This window comes from Schistocerca cancellata, chromosome 1 (assembly GCF_023864275.1).
Source record: "Schistocerca cancellata isolate TAMUIC-IGC-003103 chromosome 1, iqSchCanc2.1, whole genome shotgun sequence".
Lineage (NCBI taxonomy): Eukaryota > Metazoa > Arthropoda > Insecta > Orthoptera > Acrididae > Schistocerca > Schistocerca cancellata.
Window position 1 is genome coordinate 1,053,956,737 of NC_064626.1, and position 22,245 is coordinate 1,053,978,981.

At 39.1% G+C, this 22,245-nt stretch overlaps 1 protein-coding gene across 1 annotated transcript in view; it reads right to left on the reverse strand.

The window, feature by feature from the left end:
* LOC126090575 (receptor-type guanylate cyclase Gyc76C-like) overlaps positions 1-22,245 on the reverse strand; it is a 507,434-nt gene that overhangs the window by 29,583 nt on the left and 455,606 nt on the right. Inside the window, exons 14-17 of the mRNA XM_049906996.1 lie at positions 14,975-15,121; positions 14,537-14,735; positions 11,069-11,209; positions 4,384-4,507 (exon numbers count right to left, since the gene is read on the reverse strand). Coding sequence (XP_049762953.1) covers positions 4,384-4,507; positions 11,069-11,209; positions 14,537-14,735; positions 14,975-15,121 — 611 coding nt within the window. The remainder of the gene's footprint in view (positions 1-4,383; positions 4,508-11,068; positions 11,210-14,536; positions 14,736-14,974; positions 15,122-22,245) is intronic.

Genomic DNA, 22,245 nt, shown 5'->3' on the forward strand with positions numbered 1-22,245 from the left:
CCTGTTTCTTTGTAACTGACAAATTTCAGTTTTTAGAGAGCTGCTGCAATACAATACATGGGAACTGAAACGAAAATTGACCAGGTGCAAGTAGGACTTACACATTGTGGGTTCCGTACGAACTTAATTATGTGTATAGGCAGTTCATCTATGCTAGGAATCCAGAATCTTGACCATTTTTGCCTGTTATCAACAACTGATACTAGCCAGATATCAGTCCAAGGAATTCTAAGATTTTTGAGACTTTTAATTTCAATAACACAAATGTGACATAAAGTCATGCAGGAGGCAGGCAGTCATTATTCTAATAATCAGTAGTTCTCCATTCAAACTGACTGGGTCACAATGGTTAAAGTGAAATATCAGGCAAGGGATGACTGTATCGCACATTCAGAATTTATCCATCATCAGATATCCAGGAGTTAATACCCATGAGTTAATCACAGACTAGTCTACAGATGTTTGTTTCACATATAATTTGAAATGCCATATCTACATGCAGTAATCACTCCTGGATATCTGATGATGGATAAATACCAAAACATGTTGTATGAGCAATAAAGTTATTCCTTCCTTGTATTGGACTTTTACCACTGCAACACATCAGCCTGAACACAGAATTGCTGTTTGTTTTTTTTTTTTTTTCTTTCTTTCTTGTTTGGCAATGGATAACAAATGACAAAGGAAATAATTTTTTGCGTGCGATATAGTAACAAATCAACAAATTTTGGATTTTTTCCATTATTTGTACTGTGAAACGTTGCTTCTTGCCAAATTTCAAGATTCTACATCAGTGGGAAGTACCCTACAGGTTTTGATACGTGAGTTTTTGAGTCTCAAAATACATGGCAAAAATGTCAGTGCTTTTGACTGAATTAACTCAGAAGCTTAAATGTTTATACTGCTGCAGGACTGTAGATCTTGATATGTGACATAAATCTGAACTTGATATGTCTACCTGTTCCTGAGAAAAAGGATTTTTAACAGCTGGACAGACAGACAGGCGGACAACAATGCGATCCTATAAGGGTTCTGCTCTTAAAGATTGGGGCACAGAGCCCTTACAACTAAAGTAAGTTAAGGAACAAAAATCCTGAAGTACATGGATGCATATTTTGTAACAAATCTCCTTCTTGCAGCATCAAGAAAACAACAACAAAAAATGGAAATGAGCATATGGCATCGCTGGCCGAGAGGCCCCATTCAGGGAAGTTTGGCCACCAAGTGCAAGTCTTATTTCAGTCAACGCCATATTGGGTGACTTGTGTGCCAGTGATGAGGATGAAATGATGATGAGGACAACACAATACCCAATGCCTCAGTGGAGAAAATCTCCAACCTGGCCAGTAATCAAACCCGGGCCCACTTGTGTGGGAGGCGAGCACGTTACCACCCAGCTAAGCAGGCAGACAAGAAAACAACAACATTGTAGCATTCAATCAAAAATAAAGAAGTCATTTGATCTTAGCTTGTGAAAGGTGTTTTAGAATCCAGTACACAAGATTTCCACAGTATCACAGTGAGTCTACTCACTATGACAGTATGTAAATAACAGATAAGATCATGTAAAGATAATCCATCAATGAAAACAACTATGTATATCTATAACATGTGAAATTCATCTAACTGCTGGCCAGTATTTACCTTCAAGAAGTGAAATTTTTAGTACTGCCAACAGACACACATAAAAGTTTGTGAAGTTATCCCAGCTCGTGGAGCTATTATTTCCTTTCTTGAGGAGGAAAAAGTGACGTTGGAGAAAGTTAAAATGGAAGAGTAATTCATTCACAAATCAGAATGAGAAAGGATCCACCGGTTGTAAGGACAAGGGGAGATGAAGATGAATGGGGAAGTATCTGGGAGACTACAAGGTCAAAGACAGTACAACAGTGAGCACAGGTCATATACAGTCCAGTGATGATGAGGACATAGTGAGAAGCAAATATGGATTAAGGACATAGTGAGAAGCAAATATGGATTAAACTATATAAACATGAGCTCCGTGAAATGTTGGGGAGGTTAGTTTGCCTGAAAACTGAAAAACGAGGACCACCCACGTGGGGAAGTTGCCTTAACCTGGAAGAACATTGCAGCTACCATATGGGATGAGTAAGAATAAATTTCTCCTCCAGCAGTGAAGAACTGTGTTCAGAGATTTAAGTAGATTCTTTCCATATGCATTATCTGCATTTGTGTCATTAGTAACTCTTATCTGCACTCCATGTAGCGATATGCATTTTGTGCAAAATAAATAGGCCTTGAACATGTCTGCACACTGCTTCACCTGCATTCATAAGACACAATGTGGAGGGCTCATATGACTTTGTGAAACACCCTGTAGTTGATTTTTGTGATGTACTGGGGTAGATAGAAGGGGGAATCACCTGCTCAACCATCAGTTTACAGAACTATGAAGGAGGAAAGTGCACAAACATAATCCAGAGACCTATCTTCCCTTGCACTTAGACCACATACATCTGCCGCCTCCACCCTGTTAAAGCCCTGAAAACACTATTTATCCCTTAATACAGCTCTACTGCACTTAGATGTAGCACAAACATAATCCAGTGACCTACCTTCCCTCACACTTCCACCACACACATCTGCCCCCTCCACCCTGTTAAAGCCCTGAAAACACTATTTAACCCTTAATACAGCTCTAATGCACTTAGATGTGGTACACACATTTAATATTTGTTTCTAACCCGCTTAATTTAAAGACAAAGATTAATTTTTTTCTGTGAGAACAAATTTTTAATACTCTTGCAATTTTTCCATCCCCTGATTGAGGAAGTATTTACGCTAGAGAAAAAGTAAATAGAACCTTTTATGTAGGAAATTTAATTTAGTTTAATTTTATACTGGGAAACATTTTTCCTAGAAGCCATGGTTTTCGAGTTATCTGAGAGAAACATAAAAAACTGAACTTTAAACCAATCCCAACCCAGCACTTGCACCCCACCAGTCAGAAGCTTTAGTATGTTGTTTGAGGACACTCATTCCCAGTGCTTTGAAAAAGTTGGTGACTACACTATTTTTTCCTCCAATTTTCCTTCATTGGCTGGTTATAGAGCAACTTTACAGAATTCCATTTGAAATTCCAACACCATATGAGAGTTTGTCTTTTTTTAATAATTTTTGTAACTCTATTAATTTCAATGAAAAATGTTGGTGCTACTTCTAGTTGCTTAAAGTTTCATGGAATACATTTTTAATATATTCTCTTGCTTCTTCAGCTGATCCATTTGATCCTATTTTTGCTGATACATTTAGAAAGTGATAGTTAAAAGTATTCTCAACTTGTGAATTACTGGTTGCAATATTGTCATGTAATTTAATTGTTATGGTATATTGTACACTGACTGGCTGTCCTGTCTCCTGTTTGACAATATCGAATGTAGTTTTAATCTTATTATTTGCCTTATTAATTTCTGCCATGACAAGCATTCTTTTGGGAATTTTAATGACTTGCCTTAAAATATTACAGAACTTTTTGTAGTGTGCATGCATGTCTGGCCAGGGAGTAAAAATGAAAAAGTCAACCTTATCCATTCTATTCATCTTCCCTCCTGTGGAAGGAACAAACAGTTCAACAGTTCAAAAAACTAGGATAATTTCATGTACTTTTATAACATCTGCTAGTTGCACTAAAAATTTTGCCCCCTAAAAGCGAATACAAATTTTAATCTAAATCATTAGAGGTTTTTTGCCTGATAGAATACCACATGTTTAAATAAATATCAGATGTTTTTATAAATCGTACTTGTCTACATAAAGTAAGCATTAATACTTCAAAAATGATCAACAGATGAAACACAAATAAATAAATACCAGTATGTATACTATGTAGAAGTTACTGGCTGATACTAGTTATTCTGACCCTGGTAATGTATTCTTATTTGAAGTTTTGTGTTTGTTGTGCATATACAGAATGCTGAAACCTGCATGAGATAAGTGACTGTATGTGTAACTCTTAGTTATACACTCTCTTCCATCTAAAGAGGAAAAAGGAAACTGGCTTCAAGAGAGGTCCTTGACCATTCTTCAACTTTTTAATCTCTGAAAAGCTTTAATGACTTATCATATTGCACTCAACAGATTTGTTTTTTGTAGTCTTACATAACATTAGTTTTAATTTCTGTTGAGCTTCCCTTTCATTGAAGATAAAACGTTTTTCTCTCATTTCATAAGACTTAAATTCACTGTATCTCGTTCTTGAACTCCTTGTTGATCTGAAGCACTTGTGATTATCACAGTTCATAAATAAAAATAAACATTAAAGTCAATGTCAGATCATACACTATCCAAAATTAGTTTTTCTCTGCTGCCTAGGAAAAATTATATACTGTGAAAGATGCATAACAATACCCTAAGTACACTCACCTGCAAGGGTGTACTTTCAGCTGACATAGCTGTGAAACCAACAATGTCACTGAAGTAAATGGTTACTAAATCAAAAGACTCTGGTTCCACACCAAACCCCTTGGTTAACCGTTCAGCAACTGGTCTAGTGGAAAGAAATAAAGTAATTTATAAATAAGACAATATATCATAAACTATAACCAAATATGTCACTGTAGTATTGTTAACAAGAATTTGCATTCTTATTGGACAGTCAATGGGGAGATCCCCATATTATGTGACTAATTCACAAACTTACAACGAAAAAATTAGTTCCTTAACAAGTTGTTTTCCTTACAGAGATTGAATCTATGATGTCAAGTGCTAGCATTCACTTTTATCTTATGAAGTATTCACTGCCAAAGTGTTCACAACATGGGTCCAAATTTCACTCTCTTCATGGGAGTAGACTAGGATTTATGGCAAGCGAATGGGGATAAAATTCTGCTGCACTGTGCTACCACCTTCTGGCATTGACATAAACTTGTAGTTGAGTGGTAAAGGCTAGCTAGCTGTGCATGCTGTAAACCGTGCACATTGTTTTTACATCCTTATTTTTTTGGCCAGTAAGGCAATGCCAGTTGTGCATGCGCAAAAGTTCCTTAAAACGTGCACAATTGAAGGTGTGCTCACAACACTGATGCCAAGTTTCACGCAGTCTAGAAGAATAGCAATACAGCATAGCACAGTAGATCTAATGCAGTGTATCTCATATTACTGCTTCTACATTACGTTCAATAGCATTGAAAGAAAAATAACCAATAAATCCACAGGGCATCAAAAGTTAGGGTGTTCACATGCTTCTGTGCTCTTACACAACAGCAAACAATGGAGAAAACGAATTTACAGAACTGAAAGTGAACAAGGCACCAGGCCCCAATGAAATACCTAATAAATTTTGCACAAAATTTGCAGTGGAATCACGCCCTTCTCCAGCTCAAATTCATCAAAAATTTGCACGTACCAAACAAATCTGTATGGGTGGAAATGAATGCATGTAGCCACTTCTCTTTATAAGAAGGGCAAAGAACAAATGCACAGAATTACGGACCAGTAACTGTAATGTCTGTCTGTTGCAAGATTCTAGAGCATATTCTAAGCTCAAACTTTATGAAATTTCTGATGAAGGGAAAAAAAATCTCAAAGAATTAGTTATGAAAACACCACTCGTGTTAAAGACAGAACTCTCTTTTCACACATTACCTTGTGTTTGAGGAATAAGAGACTCTTACACCATATGTTGACATTTTACAAAAAACTGTAGACTCTGCTGCCATCTGTGGCATTTATGAAATGTGAGAGATATTTATAATTGTAATAGATGCTGTGAATAAATCTGTATGTGTGCTGAAGTTAGTTACTGTGTTGAATTCCTTTTAAATATTAGTAAGTTGCAACATTTTAGCAATCTCAGCCCCACTGTTCCCTTTCTTTGCAGTGCACACAGAAGGGGTTGAATTTTGTAGTTTCTTCTTCTTTTTATCCTTCAGTTTTACCTTCACTTGAGAGGCAGATGCCTTGGATTCATAATTCTCTCGTGGAACATTATCTTCACATATCTTGCTTGTGGTGATGCCTCCCTCTGTCTCTTCATTTCGGAACTCAGTAAGGAGTGTAAGATTCCCTTCTTGGATCTTTTGCCTTCATGCATGGATAAGCCAGTGTCTGCTAATTTCTTCTAACAAAGTACGTTGCAGTTTGGCGCAAGCACTCTCTCATATGAACCCATATCCTCTCCCAATGCTTGTAGTGCTTCGATCTGCTTATGCACTCAATGTATGTGGCACTGAGAGCTTCTGGACTGCCTAAAGTAGAAATGCTTGAGTTCTCCAAGAAGTTAAGGTGGCTTTGGAAAAGCCTGTTCCTGTCCCTGTAATTGGATTTTAAAATTTGTGTTGTCTGCTCAAGTGTGTCAGCTGTAACAGCAATCCCATCAATCAGATACTCAGTTTCCCCATCTAGATGCCTATGGAGGAATATGTGCTTGTTCATAACTGACACCCCTGGGTTTTCATCTCTGGAATCTGTGAATTGCTTTCAGAATCGAGGCTCTGCTTCCATGTCACCTGAGGAAGGATGCATGTTGAGAGTAGGCAACTTGATGTCTACACAGACATGTTGGCAAATTGTTAAAGTTGGTAAATGTGTGTCAGCTGTATTTTTATCCCCTGAACATGCTTCTCCTCAAAATCCTTTCACCTTTTAAGTAGTATGTTTGGATTCGCCAGTATAGTCCTTGCAGACTTCTGCTAGGATCTCATATTCAGTGTCACTACGAAAATCTTGTATTCAGCCACAGAAAGTGTTCCACTTTTCTAGGTTTCGTTGCACACATTGCTGACAGTGTCTGAGTTCTCTGCTGGTGTAGAAATGTCACACATATTTATCTGGTCACAAAACTTGTAGCATTCAAGTATAGCGTTGTTCACTTGTGTTGCAGTTTTGGGAGAATTGTGGTGGCTGTGTCTGTCATGGCATGTGGTTTCTGTTACTTCCATGAGGGTACGTCTGTAGTACTTATCCCCATAATGAGTGGATGATGTCACTAAGAGATGACGCTGCTGTCCAGTATTCACCATTTGCAACCATTAGAAAATTTCACGGTTTGCTAACAGATGGCACTATTTTCTATTAGTACAAAAAGCCCACATTGTTCCATGCAATAATACACCAACTGCACAATATTTCTCTCTCACTCAGATAAGTGATATTATATTATTATAAACAAAACTATCAGTCAGTAATGTCTGCACTAGTGCAGTATAGTAATGCCAGGACTTACGTACATGAGCTGATGTGGTGTGGCATGATCATATTTTCGATATTAAAGCCACTCGAAATCTTCTTGTTTAATGCAGAATTCTCATGAACATGCAGTAGTTAATCTCTTGATATACTCCCACATTTTGGTACCAAACTTTTGCTACATACTACTATTTCAATGGATTCAACACAATAACTTCAGCACACACACTCATAGCTTTATTCACAGTATCCATTACAGTTATATTACACACGCATACAGCAGAGAGTGTTAACTACAGTTTTCTATAAAACACCAACAGGTGACATGGGAGTCTCTTATTCACCAGCACATTGCAAACAGCTGACAGCTTCCTAGATTTCTAAATAGCATCTGACACTATATCACATTGTTGACAGACAAATTAAATAATGACACATAGTACCCTACTTTATGGCTCAAAATAATTCTGACAGACTGAAGCCAGCCACTGAAATGGATAGTGGATGAAACTTCCTGCAAGATCAAAACTGTATGCCAGACCAGGAATCAAACCCAGAACTTTGTCTTTTTGCAAGAAATGCTCTTACTTACTGAACTATCCAGGCATGACATATGACCCGCCTTCACAGCCTTACAGCTGCCAGTACCTCTCTCCTACTTTCCAAATTTAACACACACTCTCCTGCATACCTAGTGAGACTAGTGTGTGTCAGCTCTTAACAGCTCAGTAGGTAAGATCACTGCCTGGTCCGTTTTTTAATAAGACCTCATCTTGAACTCATAAAAGATAGCCCCTCTCTTCCTGTCCTCAAAAAGATCTGTTTTAATTTTTAGTATTCACACCTCTCACTTACTTCTGTTCAACAATTATTTTTTATCCCACTGCCTTTGTTCTTCACTGATTTTGCTACTTGCAACTTTCCTGTAGTCCCTCCCCTTGTGTGCTGATGTACACCAGCTGTCTAGTCTCTTACATTTATTTTTTCCCCTCACCCTCTCCCCAGTATTTTCAATCTACCACTATTTTCCTTTGGGGCAGAAACAAATAATTGAAGGAGTGTAGTTGAAATGTTCCATGGTCAGCAGGCATGAAATATGACTGACAACATTGCTGAGCTTCTTAGCAGCATACAAAAAGGAGTGAGTGAGAGAAGAAAGGTGAGAATTGGGAGGGAGGGCTCAAAGGGAGGCTGAGTGACAACTGGCAGGAAGAAACAGCTTGGTGATGGGATAACAAAGTGGCAATGGTGAGACTGCACTGGCACGCATGGAGGGAGTTGGATGAGGTACTCATTGAGGTGGAAGAGTGGGTTTAGATCAGGGAGGGGTCAGAACAGAGAAAGAGGGAGACTATAGAGAGGAAAGTGTAAGTGGAAATTAATACAGTAAAGTGAGCCTGAGGACAGACTGTCAGAGACTGGAGTCTGGAGGAATGCAGGATGTGTTGTAAGCACAGTTTACACGTGTGTAATTCAGAGAAGTTGGTACTGAGGGGGAGGATCCAGATGGCATTTGCTACACTATCACAGGCAGGGCCACCTTGAACACAGTCTTAACTTTTGTGTATAGGCATGACCTCCAACCACCTATCTACCTGAATGACATCTACGACTACACACATACTCCCGCAAGCCACTGTACAGTTTGCGGCAGAGTTACATCAGTGTTACAGAGTTTCTTCCATATTCGATTCCCATATTGATGAGGGGCAAATGACTGTCCATATGTGTCTATATGTTCCCTAATCTCTCTCATCTTATTATCATAATCCCTATGTGAAACATATGGTGGTGGCAGCATGACAGATGCACAATCTTCCTCAGATACAAATTATCTGCATATGCCCAACAGGGTTTCACAAGAATTAAGTTCTCTTTCTTCCTAGGATTCTGGATCAGATTAAAGTTTCTTTTACAATTTTTATGGGCTGTACCTACCTGTTATGATCCTAGTAGTGTGTCACTGAATTCATTTGATTCCTTTTGCCTGCCAACTTGACAAGGACTGCAAATAGTTGTACAATATTCTAGAATGGGTCACACCAGTGTCTTGTACAGGATTTCCTTTACTGTTGCACTGCACTTTTCCAGAACATATTCAACAAATGTAAGTCCTCCATTCACCTTCCCTAATACTGATATTACATGATTATCCTATTTCATAGTGCTTCTAAACATCATTGCTAAACAATTATGCTCAAGATGCTCCCTACAAATCTTGTAATCAGACACTATTCAGTTAATTCTCTGTTCAAGTTGTTCTTCAATTCCTTATGATTGTCAAATGATGAAACCTGCTGTACACAACAGCATCATCATCATTGAACAATATTATAAAGACCGTCTCTAAATATGTCTGCTTGTGTCTGTATATGTGTGGATGGATATGTGTGTGTGTGCGAGTGTATACCCGTCCTTTTTTCCCCCTAAGGTAAGTCTTTCCGCTCCCGGGACTGGAATGACTCCTTACCCTCTCCCTTAAAACCCACATCCTTTCGTCTTTCCCTCTCCTTCCCTCTTTCCTGATGAGGCAACAGTTTGTTGCGAAAGCTTGAATTTTGTGTGTATGTTTGTGTTCGTTTGTGTGTCTGTCGACCTGCCAGCACTTTCATTTGGTAAGTCACATCATCTTTGTTTTTAGTTATATTTTTCCTAAAAACAAAGATGATGTGACTTACCAAATGAAAGTGCTGGCAGGTCGACAGACACACAAACGAACACAAACATACACACAAAATTCAAGCTTTCGCAACAAACTGTTGCCTCATCAGGAAAGAGGGAAGGAGAGGGAAAGACGAAAGGATGTGGGTTTTTTAGACGAAAGGATGTGGTTTTTTTTATATATATATATAAAAACAGGTGGGAGCTGTGCTCTTTTCCAGTCACAAATGACTGTTTGCTGTGCAAGAGAGTTGTGATAAATATGAGTTAGAAAGAAGCTATTCCACAGTGTGTTCAGTGTAAACTCTAAATGGAATTCTGTCAAGGTACCAGAAGTGGTAATACTGACATCTCTCATTTGTAAACGTATGTGGTCAAACACTGGTATGGTCATATCCTCATGCATGAACACATTTCTAAATGTAGGGTTCAGTATTTCTGCTTTCTGTCAGCTGACTTCAAATTCAACATCAGACAGATCCACAAGAGACTGAATGGAAGGTTTCAATCTGTTCACTGATGACTAGCCACCATCAAACTGTGATCAGCAGCACAGTTAGCAGCACCGTTAGCAACACAGGGGCAACACATATTGCTGTGCAGAACAACCTAAACTTCAATGGCTGCTTCATGACCCATGACATCTGGATCTCTCTCACTATACCAGCTCCTCTGAATGAGGTGAATGATAACTGTACTAAAAACACATCCTTTGATCCCAAAATCTTCCTGGCATCATTCTTCAATAGCCCCTATCCCTCATCCACCTCCATCCCTTCCCTATGCATTCCACTTCACCCAATTTACCTTCATTCACAATTTTCTCTCTGCAGTCTCTCTCTTTCTAATTTTTATTTCAACAACCCTCCTAGCAACCTCTGCTTCACAGTGTGCCACAAGCAGCTCCTCCTTCCTATACTAGAGAGAGAACACTGTCTGAAAGCTTAGCAATGTTTTCAGTCTAGTTTATGTGACTAACAAAAATTCAACACCTGAACTATATTTCATATCAATAACTCATTAATTCATGTTGATTATCTTTACAAAAAGAAATAGTGCATGTACACTACAGATTTGCAATTAGATAGTATTATTTTCAAATCAAAATTCAGCTAATTAATTTAGATCTGACATCTTAAGTGCAATTTTTACAGTCCTCCACAGTAAAACAGTTACATTCATTGTCTTTGTTAGCTCTTTCATTCTGCCTCCCACCCCCTTTCTGATGATTAATTCATAATTTTTTACTGTTTTTACTTACGCTGGCAGCATCCTGTGTAAGAGGTCTTCAGTTTTACGCTTTTCTTCAAATAAGAGTCGTGTTCTCTCACTAACTAAGTACTCCAAATTATTAGCATGCTTTTCCATTATTTCCATCATCTGGTCCATAATATTACTGTGCCTGAACAAAGAAAACACAAAAAATGTATTTGTAATAGCACTAATGTTATTTCACATCAAAGGGGTCATTTCACATTTCAATTAAAATGAAATAATATCCACATGAAGTAAACCTTTTAATAGTTCCTAATTACTATTCGTGTGAAGTATTGTACATTCTACTAGCATACACAGACTATAAAATATGAGTGATCAGAGATATATCTGCTGCCATTATCACTGGACATTTATGACAACACAAATGATCTAAAATTAAAAAGGTTACTATGATACAACAAAAATTTTTGTGAAAAGTTGATATCAATAACAAAAAAAGAAAGGACAGAATTTGTGAATTGATGTTAGGTACAGGAGGGCATTGGGATGCAAGTATATGTTAGACAGCAAGTTTCTCACTCCAGAGTTCAGGAAAACTAGTGTCTGGTGGGAGTATCCACATAACCCCCTTTAATCCCACCCCCTTCCCTCTCCCTTTCTGTTTACCTTGGCATGGTAATCCCATTCCTGATGTCCAGGCAGAGCTTCAAGGAATCCTCAGAACCTTAGGCCCCCTACAAAACCTTTCACCTGACTCCATCAACCTCCTGACCCCACCGACACCGCGCACCCCTACCTTCTACCTTCTTCCTAAAATTCACAAACCCAATCATCCCGGCCGCCCCATTGTAGCTGGTTACCAAGCCCCCACAGAACGTATCTCTGCCTATGTAGATCAACACCTGAAACCCATTACATGCAGTCTCCCATCCTTCATCAAAGACATCAACCACTTTCTCAAACGCCCGGAATCCTTACCCAATCCGTTACCCCCAGAAACCATCCTTGTAACCATTGATGCCACTTCCTTATACACAAATATCCCGCACGTCCATGGCCTCGCTGCGATGGAGCACTTCCTTTCATGCCGATCACCTGCCACCCTACCTAAAACCTCTTTCCTCGTTACCTTAGCCAGCTTCATCCTGACCCACAACTTCTTCACTTTTGAAGAACAGACATACCAACAATTAAAGGGAACAGCCATGGGTACCAGGATGGCCCACTCGTACGCCAACCTATTCATGGGTCGCTTAGAGGAAGTCTTCTTGGTTACCCAGGCCTGCCAACCCAAAGTTTGGTACAGATTTATTGATGACATCTTCATGATCTGGACTCACAGTGAAGAAGAACTCCAGAATTTCCTCTCCAACCTCAACTCCTTTGGTTCCATCAGATTCACCTGGTCCTACTCCAAATCCCATGCCACTTTCCTTGATGTTGACCTTCACCTGTCCAATGGCCAGCTTCGCACGTCCGTCCACATCAAACCCACCAACAAGGAACAGTACCTCCATTACGACAGCTGCCACCCATTCCACATCAAACGGTCCCTTCCCTACAGCCTAGGTCTTCGTGGCAAACGAATCTGCTCCAGTCCGGAATCCCTGAAGCATTACACCAACAACCTGACAACAGCTTTCGCATCCCGCAACTACCCTCCCGACCTGGTACAGAAGCAAATAACCAGAGCCACTTCCTCATCCTCTCAAACCCAGAACCTCCCACAGAAGAACCACAAAAGTGCCCCACTTGTGACAGGATACTTTCCGGGACTGGATCAGATTCTGAATGTGGCTCTCCAGCAGGGATACGACTTCCTCAAATCCTGCCCTGAAATGAGATCCATCCTTCATGAAATCCTCCCCACTCCACCAAGAGTGTCTTTCCGCCGTCCACCTAACCTTCGTAACCTCTTAGTTCATCCCTATGAAATCCCCAAACCACCTTCCCTTCCCTCTGGCTCCTACCCTTGTAACCGCCCCCGGTGTAAAACCTGTCCCATGCACCCTCCCACCACCACCTACTCCAGTCCTGTAACCCGGAAAGTGCACACAATCAAAGGCAGAGCCACGTGTGAAAGCACCCACGTGATCTACCAACTGACCTGCCTACACTGTGATGCATTCTATGTGGGAATGACCAGCAACAAACTGTCCATTCGCATGAATGGATACAGGCAGACAGTGTTTGTTGGTAATGAGGATCACCCTGTGGCTAAACATGCCTTGGTGCACGGCCAGCACATCTTGGCGCAGTGTTACACCGTCCGGGTTATCTGGATACTTCCCACTAACACCAGCCTATCCGAACTCCGGAGATGGGAACTTGCTCTTCAATATATCCTCTCTTCCCGTTATCCAGCAGGCCTCAATCTCCGCTAATTTCAAGTTGCCGCCACTCATACCTCACCTGTCATTCAACAACATCTTTGCCTCTGCACTTCTGCCTCGACTGACATCTCTGCCCAAACTCTTTGTCTTTAAATAGGTCTGCTTGTGTCTGTATATGTGTGGATGGATATGTGTGTGTGTGCGAGTGTATACCCGTCCTTTTTTCCCCCTAAGGTAAGTCTTTCCGCTCCCGGGACTGGAATGACTTCTTACCCTCTCCCTTAAAACCCACATCCTTTCGTCTTTCCCTCTCCTTCCCTCTTTCCTGATGAGGCAACAGTTTGTTGCGAAAGCTTGAATTTTGTGTGTATGTTTGTGTTCATTTGTGTGTCTGTCGACCTGCCAGCACTTTCATTTGGTAAGTCACATCATCTTTGTTTTTAGGTGTATATATATATATATATATATATATATATATATATATATATATATATAAAATGTTTTGAGAAAATATGTGCTTCCAGAATCACTTCTGCTGTTAGTTCTTTACATCTGTCTCTCCCTTCCTATGTCCCTCATCTCCTTCCCTTCCCTGACCTCTAGTACCCTCCCATCACCCTCTGCTTCATATATATATATATATATATATATATATATATATATATATATATATATATATATATATATTCAAGCTTTCGCAACCAACGGTTGCTTCGTCAGGAAAGAGGGAAGGAGAGGGAAAGACGAAAGGATGTGGGTTTTAAGGGAGAGGGTAAGGAGTCACTCCAATCCCGGGAGCGGAAAGACTTACCTTAGGAGGAAAAAAGGACAGGTATACACTCGCACACACACACATATCCATCCGCATATACACAGACACAAGCAGACATAGTTATAGGTTCTATGGATCATTTTGCACAATAGATTGTAGTGATGTGGAATGAGTCATTTCACATTCACATTGCAAATTGATTTGTGCACACAGTTACATTCTGAACATTTCTAACAGTTAAGTAATAAAATAAATACTGCCACTGACAAAGTCATAAAACTACATTGCAGATTTTTTTTCAGATCCACACACATGAGTACCAGTTCTATTCTGTTCTATCAGGCAGGTTATGATCCACAACAATGTTGTAAAAATCTATGATTTATAAGAAGGAAAAGTGACATACATGCCCTCTCTCATTTTCCGCAAATTGTTTCTGATAGTTGGAAAGTCAGGTCTGTGTTCAGGATTCTCTCTCCAACAGTCTTCAATGCATTTTACTATATAATCAGTGCAGTCAATGTCAGACTCATCAAGAACAGCCAAATCTGGTCGAAATGGTTTTTCTCCTTCAGATGGTACACGTTTTACAAGTTCCACTATCTCTGAAAACATATATGCTGACTTCAGCAAAACCAGAACTATTTACTTGTATTTAATCGAATGTGAAACTTTAAAAAAGAAAGTAATTTCAGCAAAACTAGAACTATTTATTTGTATTTAATCTAACGTGAACCTTTAAAACAGAAAATAAGTACTCTAATCTGAAAATAGAAGTCTTATGATGAATTTCTTTCATTTTATTGCTGCCATTTTATTTTCGGAATTTGTAAACAAGCAGTACCTTTTGGTTCATAAGGGCATCCTCCATAAGGACCCCTCCGTCCGATAATTTCATAAAGAATAATAGCAAAAGCATATACGTCTCCTTTTTGTGTACCACCAATAGCTGTATCATCTCTCAGAAGTTCTGGTGCTTTCCAAAAACAACCTGCAAAATATGAATTTTAAAATAAATTTTACTTAAATTTTCATTTGTTTAACAAAATTTGTGTATTATAAAGGTACTGATTTTCTGAAAATTAACAACTGTGTGCTCTGTCTCTCGTAAAAAAAATGTGCACCTTTACACAAATGTTGAGCGAGAAGCTCCTGCCATTCCAAAAACTACGGTGGTTTCAAAAGACAAATAAATGTAGTTGTATAAAATGGAAACCCAGTGAGTGATTAACACAACATCATAAATAGAAATCGGTTCTACCTGAGCAGAAATAATGAACTGAAACCAAATGTAGCTTAATAACATCTTATTATGTGAGGCATATGTCAGGGAATAAGACAATTTTGAGACTGGATTGCAGTTATCAAGCTAACCCTTGTTTAGAATGAGTTTCCTCCAATAATACTCTTAGAAGAAAGCAATTGCTCCTACATAGTAAAGGAGGACATCAGATTTATTGAATTTAGGCCAAAGGTCACACATTTGTGACCTTCCATGTATGATAAATACAGCTGTCTTTATGGTTTCATATAACTATAAAAACTTCTGCCTCTGCCATCCTACTCTCTTTCACCGCCCATCTTCACCATTGTATATCCTCATCCTTACAACAGGTGCATCCCTCTCATCCCAGTAACAGAGTGACACATCTTCTTTCTAATCTTCATTAACTACCCATTCTTCATCCAACAGGAGAAGTTCCAAAAGGTAAGATAGCTCTCATACTTTTATACATGTCCACTGTTATTACTTACAAGGAAACATCCCCATCGCACCCCCCTCAGATTTAGCTATAAGTTGGCACACTGGATACGCCTTGAAAAACTGAACACAGATCAATCGAGAAAACCAGAAGAAGTTGTGTGGAACTATGAAAAAAAAGCAAAATATACAAACTGAGTAGTCCATGTGCAACATAAGCAATACAAGGACAATGCTAGATCAGGAGTGCCGTGGTCCCGTGGTTAGCGTGAACAGCTGCGGAACGAGAGGTCCTTGCTTCAAGTCTTCCCTCGAGTGAAAATTTTACTTTCTTTATTTTCGCAAAGTTACGATCTGTCCATTCGTTCATTGACGTCTCTGTTCACTGTAACACGTTTAGTGTCTGTGTTTTGCGACCGCACCGCAAAACCGTGCGATTAGTAGACGAAAGGACGTGCCTCTCCAATGGGAACCAAAACATTTGATCGCAAGGTCATAGGTCAACCGATTCCTCCACAGGAAAACACGTCTGATATATTCTATACGACACTGGTGACGGCATGTGCGTCACATGACGGGAATATGTTGTCGACCCACCTAACTTGTACACTTGGCAAATGGGTAAAAAGATTCTTCTACCTTGCCCGATTTAGGTTTTCTTGTCAATGTGATAATCACTCCCAAAAAAGTGATCGCATCGGACGGACGGACGGACAGATAATAATTGTCTGAAAACAAAAAATTAAAACTTTTCACTCGAGGGAAGACTTGAACCAAGGACCTTTCGTTCCACAGCTGCTCACGCTAACCACGGAACCACGGCGCTCCTGAGCTCACATTATCCTTGATGTTGCCTATCTTCTTATGGACTACTCAGTTTGTATATTTTGCTTATTTTTTTCATAGTTCCATACAACTTCTTCCTGTTTTCTCAATTGATCTGTGTTCAGTTTTTCAAGGCCTATCCCCTGTGCCAACTTATAACTAAATCTGACGGGGGTGCGATGGGGAGGTTCCTTCCTTAGAATTTGGGATCTTGAAGGTACATACTGGCCAGCAGTTTGGTCTCCCAGTTGGAAATTCACTGTGACTGACAGTTGATTGTTTTACGACTAATGTATTTCATTTGAAAGACTTCATCTTCTTCTTACTAATGAATAGAGGCCAGGTTATATGCATTTGCATGTTGCATATGCATTTGCATATTTGGCTCCTTTGCAATGGTTATTGCATATTTCAACTAAAAACTATTGACAATGCAAATTTTTGCTCTATGTTTACAGTATTTTAAAAATTTAGATGAGCTGTCTCTAGTTCTATCTAGTTTGATGTCTCACAGACTGACCGCACTCTAGAACTGCGTGCAATCACTAACCAAGAGGCCACTGCCTAGCGAAATCATTACAGAAGAGGAACAGGAACAGGAACAGGCACCCGTGCCCCCGTTTAATCTCCCCCGCTGTCATAGTGCATGCGTCGTTGGAAACAATTAAATTAAACTACTCAAGCTTGTAGTTCCACGTCCATTGTTTCAGTTTAGCTTTCTATTTACTTGTGCACAGCTGAATGTGTTTACAACATTTAGTGTGTAACGTGTTGTGCACCATGCCGCCCGAAAAAAGAAACGTCATTTCATGGATAGCTGACCACGCTGGAACATTTACATATGACAGAATTGTTTTATATTGTTGAATTTGCAAGAAAAACAATTCATGCAAAAAGAGTTTCAAATAGACCAGCATGTCAAGAAAAGTCTTCATATCGCAGGAATGCAGACGAAAGGACAATGACAACAACTTCACACAACAGCAAGTTGCAGGAGCAGGGATTTGTCCTAAGATAACCAAAAACATCAGTTTAACATGGATCTATGTGAATCATTCATTGTTAGCAATATTCCTCTTCACAAATGTACAAACCCTATCCTCAAAGGCTTCCTGCACAAATATTGCCTAAATCACAATATACCAGATGAATCAACATTGTGTAAAAATTACATACCAACAATTTACGTAAATGTTCTGGAAGAAATACACAATGAACTCAAGGACAACATCAGTTGATGAAACTACAGATACTTGTGGCCGTTACATTGCAAATTTAATTGTTGGTGCTTTAAAAGAAGAGCCTTCTTCTTCTTATTTAGCGGCCTGCAAAGAACTTGAAAAAGTAAATCATTCTACGATCACCATATCTGTGAATGAGGATATTAGAAAAATATTTCCAGAATCTTCTGGAGATGAAAGTGTGCCTGTGTTTATCTCAAATGCTGTTCCCTATATGATCAAAGCAGGAAAAGCCTCCGAGTATTTTATCCCAATTTGATTCATGTGCTAGTGGAGTACTACATGAGCAAAGCACATCACATGAAATCCGTTCCACATTTGGGAATGTAAATAAACTAATTTTATTCACAAAGAAAGTGTTTCTAAAGGCTCCTGCTCACATCAAGACCTACAACGAAAAGCTACCAAATGTGCCTTTACCTCCCGAACCAGTAATAACATGTAGGGGTACGTGGGTCAAAGCTGTGTTGTTTTACAACGAACATTTCAAGGCCATTAAAAGGTAGTAAATGGCTTTGATAGTGCAGAGGCTTTGACAGTTTGCCAGTGCAAGGAAGCTTTCAATGTTTGCAGTATCCAAACAGACATTGTTGTGATAAGCACTTATTTTTCCAATATACCTGCAAGTATTAAAAAGCTTGAAACTCAGGGTTTGGCAATGAATGAATCTATTCAGTTAATGAATAAAATTATTCTAGTGAACTCCTCATTGCTGGAGGTATTCCCAAGAAAACTTAAAGAAAAGTTTGAAAAACCCAGGCATTGAACACTTGTGCCAAATTGATAATTTTATTAATGGGACAGGTGAACATTTACCAGGAACAATAAGTGCCAACATAGCATCAAAATTCAAGTACTGCCCAGTTACCTACCTCAATTGATGCAGAATGGTTCTTTTCTGCTTATAAAAATTTTTTGAGTGATCAAAGACACAAGAACATTTGGAACAGCACTTGGTCATTTATGTTTACAATAGCAGAAAAATGTAAAATAAATTGTAAATGATGCTTTGGTCCAATAGTATTAATTAAAAGTCAATGCTGTTCAAAAAAATTCATGATTGTATGCGGTTTTTTAAATAAAATATTACGGAGTTTTTGAGCGTGCCCCTCTGCATGCGATATATCTCAAAGTTGGTCCTATACGTATCAAATGTTTCACTGTGAATCACTCACATCGCATCTGCTTGTTACTGACAACAATAGCAAAGAAGGAACAATTCCTGAAACGCGGTATGTGTCCCATTTTGCAATTTTTTAGAAAATAACCCCAGAAAGGCTCCCTTCCTAACCTCCACCAGAAAGTATTCAGAAAATGACATCAGAGTTCTAAATGTACCAATTTTTCATGTGGCCAGTGCTCTTCCTCATATTTTATATGCACAGGTTCGACTTTGAGATATAATGAACACAGTAACTACCATGTTTTTTTATTATTTGATCTTGCATATTTCGACATTCTTCATGCATTTTTTAAGCATTTTTCATGCACATTTGCAAGTATATTTTAAGGTTTTTATGATGCATATAATCCGGTTTCTATTAATGAACCTCTTTCTTTTCTGGAAGCCAAGTATTTCAAAAGTTATCAATAGTCAAAATTATTGTTACCATTATAATTTGAGAATGTTCAAATCTCAGTATGTAATCCTCAAAAATCCAGTATAGCAGCCTCCTTATAAGCCTAATTTTTCTGTTTCTAAAAATGTATAATTTTATCAAATCAAGCAATGCAAACTCCATGTAGGAATATCTACAATGTAGGAAAAGGTAGATTTTTGCTTACCATAAAGAAGACACATTACGTTGCAGACAGGCACTATTAAAAAACACTTACACAAAGCTTTTGGCCACAGCATTCATCAGCAAAAGAGAAACAGAGAGACACCTGCCATTCATACACACAAGCAAGCACACCGCATGCACACATGACTGCCAACTCTGCCAGCTCATGCCCCAGACCCCACGCTGGTGACTTTATGAGGATAAAAGGTGACTTAGACAAAATTTCTAGTTGGTGTGATGAATTGCAGCTAGCTTTAAATGTACAAAAATTTAAATGGCAGCTGGCTCTATATGTAGAGAAATGTAAGATAATGCAGATTAGTAGAAAAAACAAACCCACAATGCTTGAATACAGCATTAGCAGTGTGCTGTTTGACACAGTCATGTCAATTAAATATCTAGGCACCATGTTGCAAAGCCATATGAAATGGAATGAGCACATAAGGAGTGTAGTAGGGTAGACAGATGGTTAACTTCAGTTTATTGGAAGAATTTTAGGAAAGTCTTGTTCATCTGTAAAGAAGGCTGCATATAGGATACTAGTGTAACCCACTGTTGAGTACTGTTTAGGAGTTTTTGGAATCTGCACCGGGTCGGATTAAAGGAGGGAAGGTAATGTTCTTTTCAAGGAATATTAATGAGGAAATTTAGAGAACTGGCATTTGAGGCTGACTTCAGAACAATTCTACTGCCACAAATGTACACTTCATGTAAGGACCACAATGATAATATTAGAGAGATTAGGGCTCTTACAGAGACATACAGACAGCCATTTTCTCCCTCACTCTGTTTGTGAGTGCAACAGGAAAGGGAACAACTAGAAGAGGTACAGGGTACTCTCTGTCACGCACCATATGGTGGCTTCCGGAGCATGTAAAGTAGGTGTAGCTGTAGATCCCTGGCAACATACTCTTTATCATTTTGTGTTGCATGGCTGATTCATGATTCACATTGTTGATGTTAATAAGCACCACAACTGTACTTAAGGTATGTTCATTACGTCACAACTAGTTTCATTCAATGAAAATCATCAGGTGACACTGAAAATACACCAACAGTTTTCATTCATTGAATAAAACCAATTGTGAAGTAATTTTTTTTTTTTTTTTTTTTTTGTCATGTGGCTAGGGCCTCCCGTCAGGTAGACCATTTGCCGGGTACAAGTCTTTCGGATTGACGCCACTTCAGCGACTTGCGCGTCGATGGGGATGAAATGATGATGATTAGGACAACACAACACCCAGTCCCTGAGCGGAGAAAATCTCTCACGCAGCCGGGAATCGAACCCGGGCCCTTAGGATGGATATTCTGTCGCGCTGACCACCCAGTTACCAGGGGCGGACATTGTGATGCAATAAACATAGCTGAAATACAACTGTGGTGTTTCTTATTAACAATGCTTGGAAGATTACAGCCATGTGACTTACAGCCGCAGTGCTGCAGCACACCCTGAGACATCAAGTAATCATGAATTTAGGATATAAGTTCCAGTAGTAATGCAGAAATAAAGAGGCTAGTATGGGATGGACTAGCTTGAAGAGCTGCATCAAACCAGTCTTCAGACTACAAATGACAAAACTGAAATTTGTTATCGGTAGCTGCAGCTTGAAAGAATTCATTTTCATTCAAGCAACATAGAGTCAACAAAATACCCATTTGAGGACAGTTATTAAACAGTAACTTAAGCTTATCAGTCTATTTATCATCTTCTCTGTTCAACTTTCAAAATGACACACACACAGAATTTTGCTATCAATTCTCATGTGAAGACCATTACATTTTTCCATGTTGGTTCTGTACCAAATCTATAGCAGTTAACATAGTAATAATAAACTTCTCTTCTTCTTCGTGGCCTTATTCCATGTCTCCATGGGGTCAGAATGTTAATTAGGATTTGCAATGTTAGTGACAATGGTGGCCGGATGCCCCTCCTGATACCACCACTCCCACCAGGATGAGATGTGTGGGCCATCTATCTGCATTGAATGTTATCTCATGTACAAGTATGACAATGTTTTCTAAATGGTTGAAAATCATGTAACGGAGGTGGGATTGGGTATCAGGCCTCTATTAATCTAATCAGATGTGGAAAACCACCAAAAAAACACATTCAGGCTGGCCATCACACTGGTCCTCATCATTAGATTGCTGGGCAGATTTCATATAGGGCTGGTATGCCTCCCCATGTTTGCAAGCAGAACCTTTAACAAGTTCAGTTATTCAGGTGGGTTAATATAATAACAACAGTAATAGTAATAATAATAATTATAAAAATAATGTCCCTTGATGGTTTTCTTTGGATTTGACTGAAAATGTTGGGTCGTCCATTTCACACTCTACTTTACATGAACTGACTATGTATACTTGGGGATGCAGCTGTAAGATGCAAAACCAGTCATTTCAAGACATCATCATTTAACAGCCATAGCAGTTCATCATTTATCAGTAGTGCTGACATTATTTTTTAGCACCAGCAGCATTGCCGCAGCTGTTCCAATCAGGCCGTGGATGCCAGTGGGCACAGAGTGGACCAAACCACTGTTGCATCAGATGGAGGAACTGG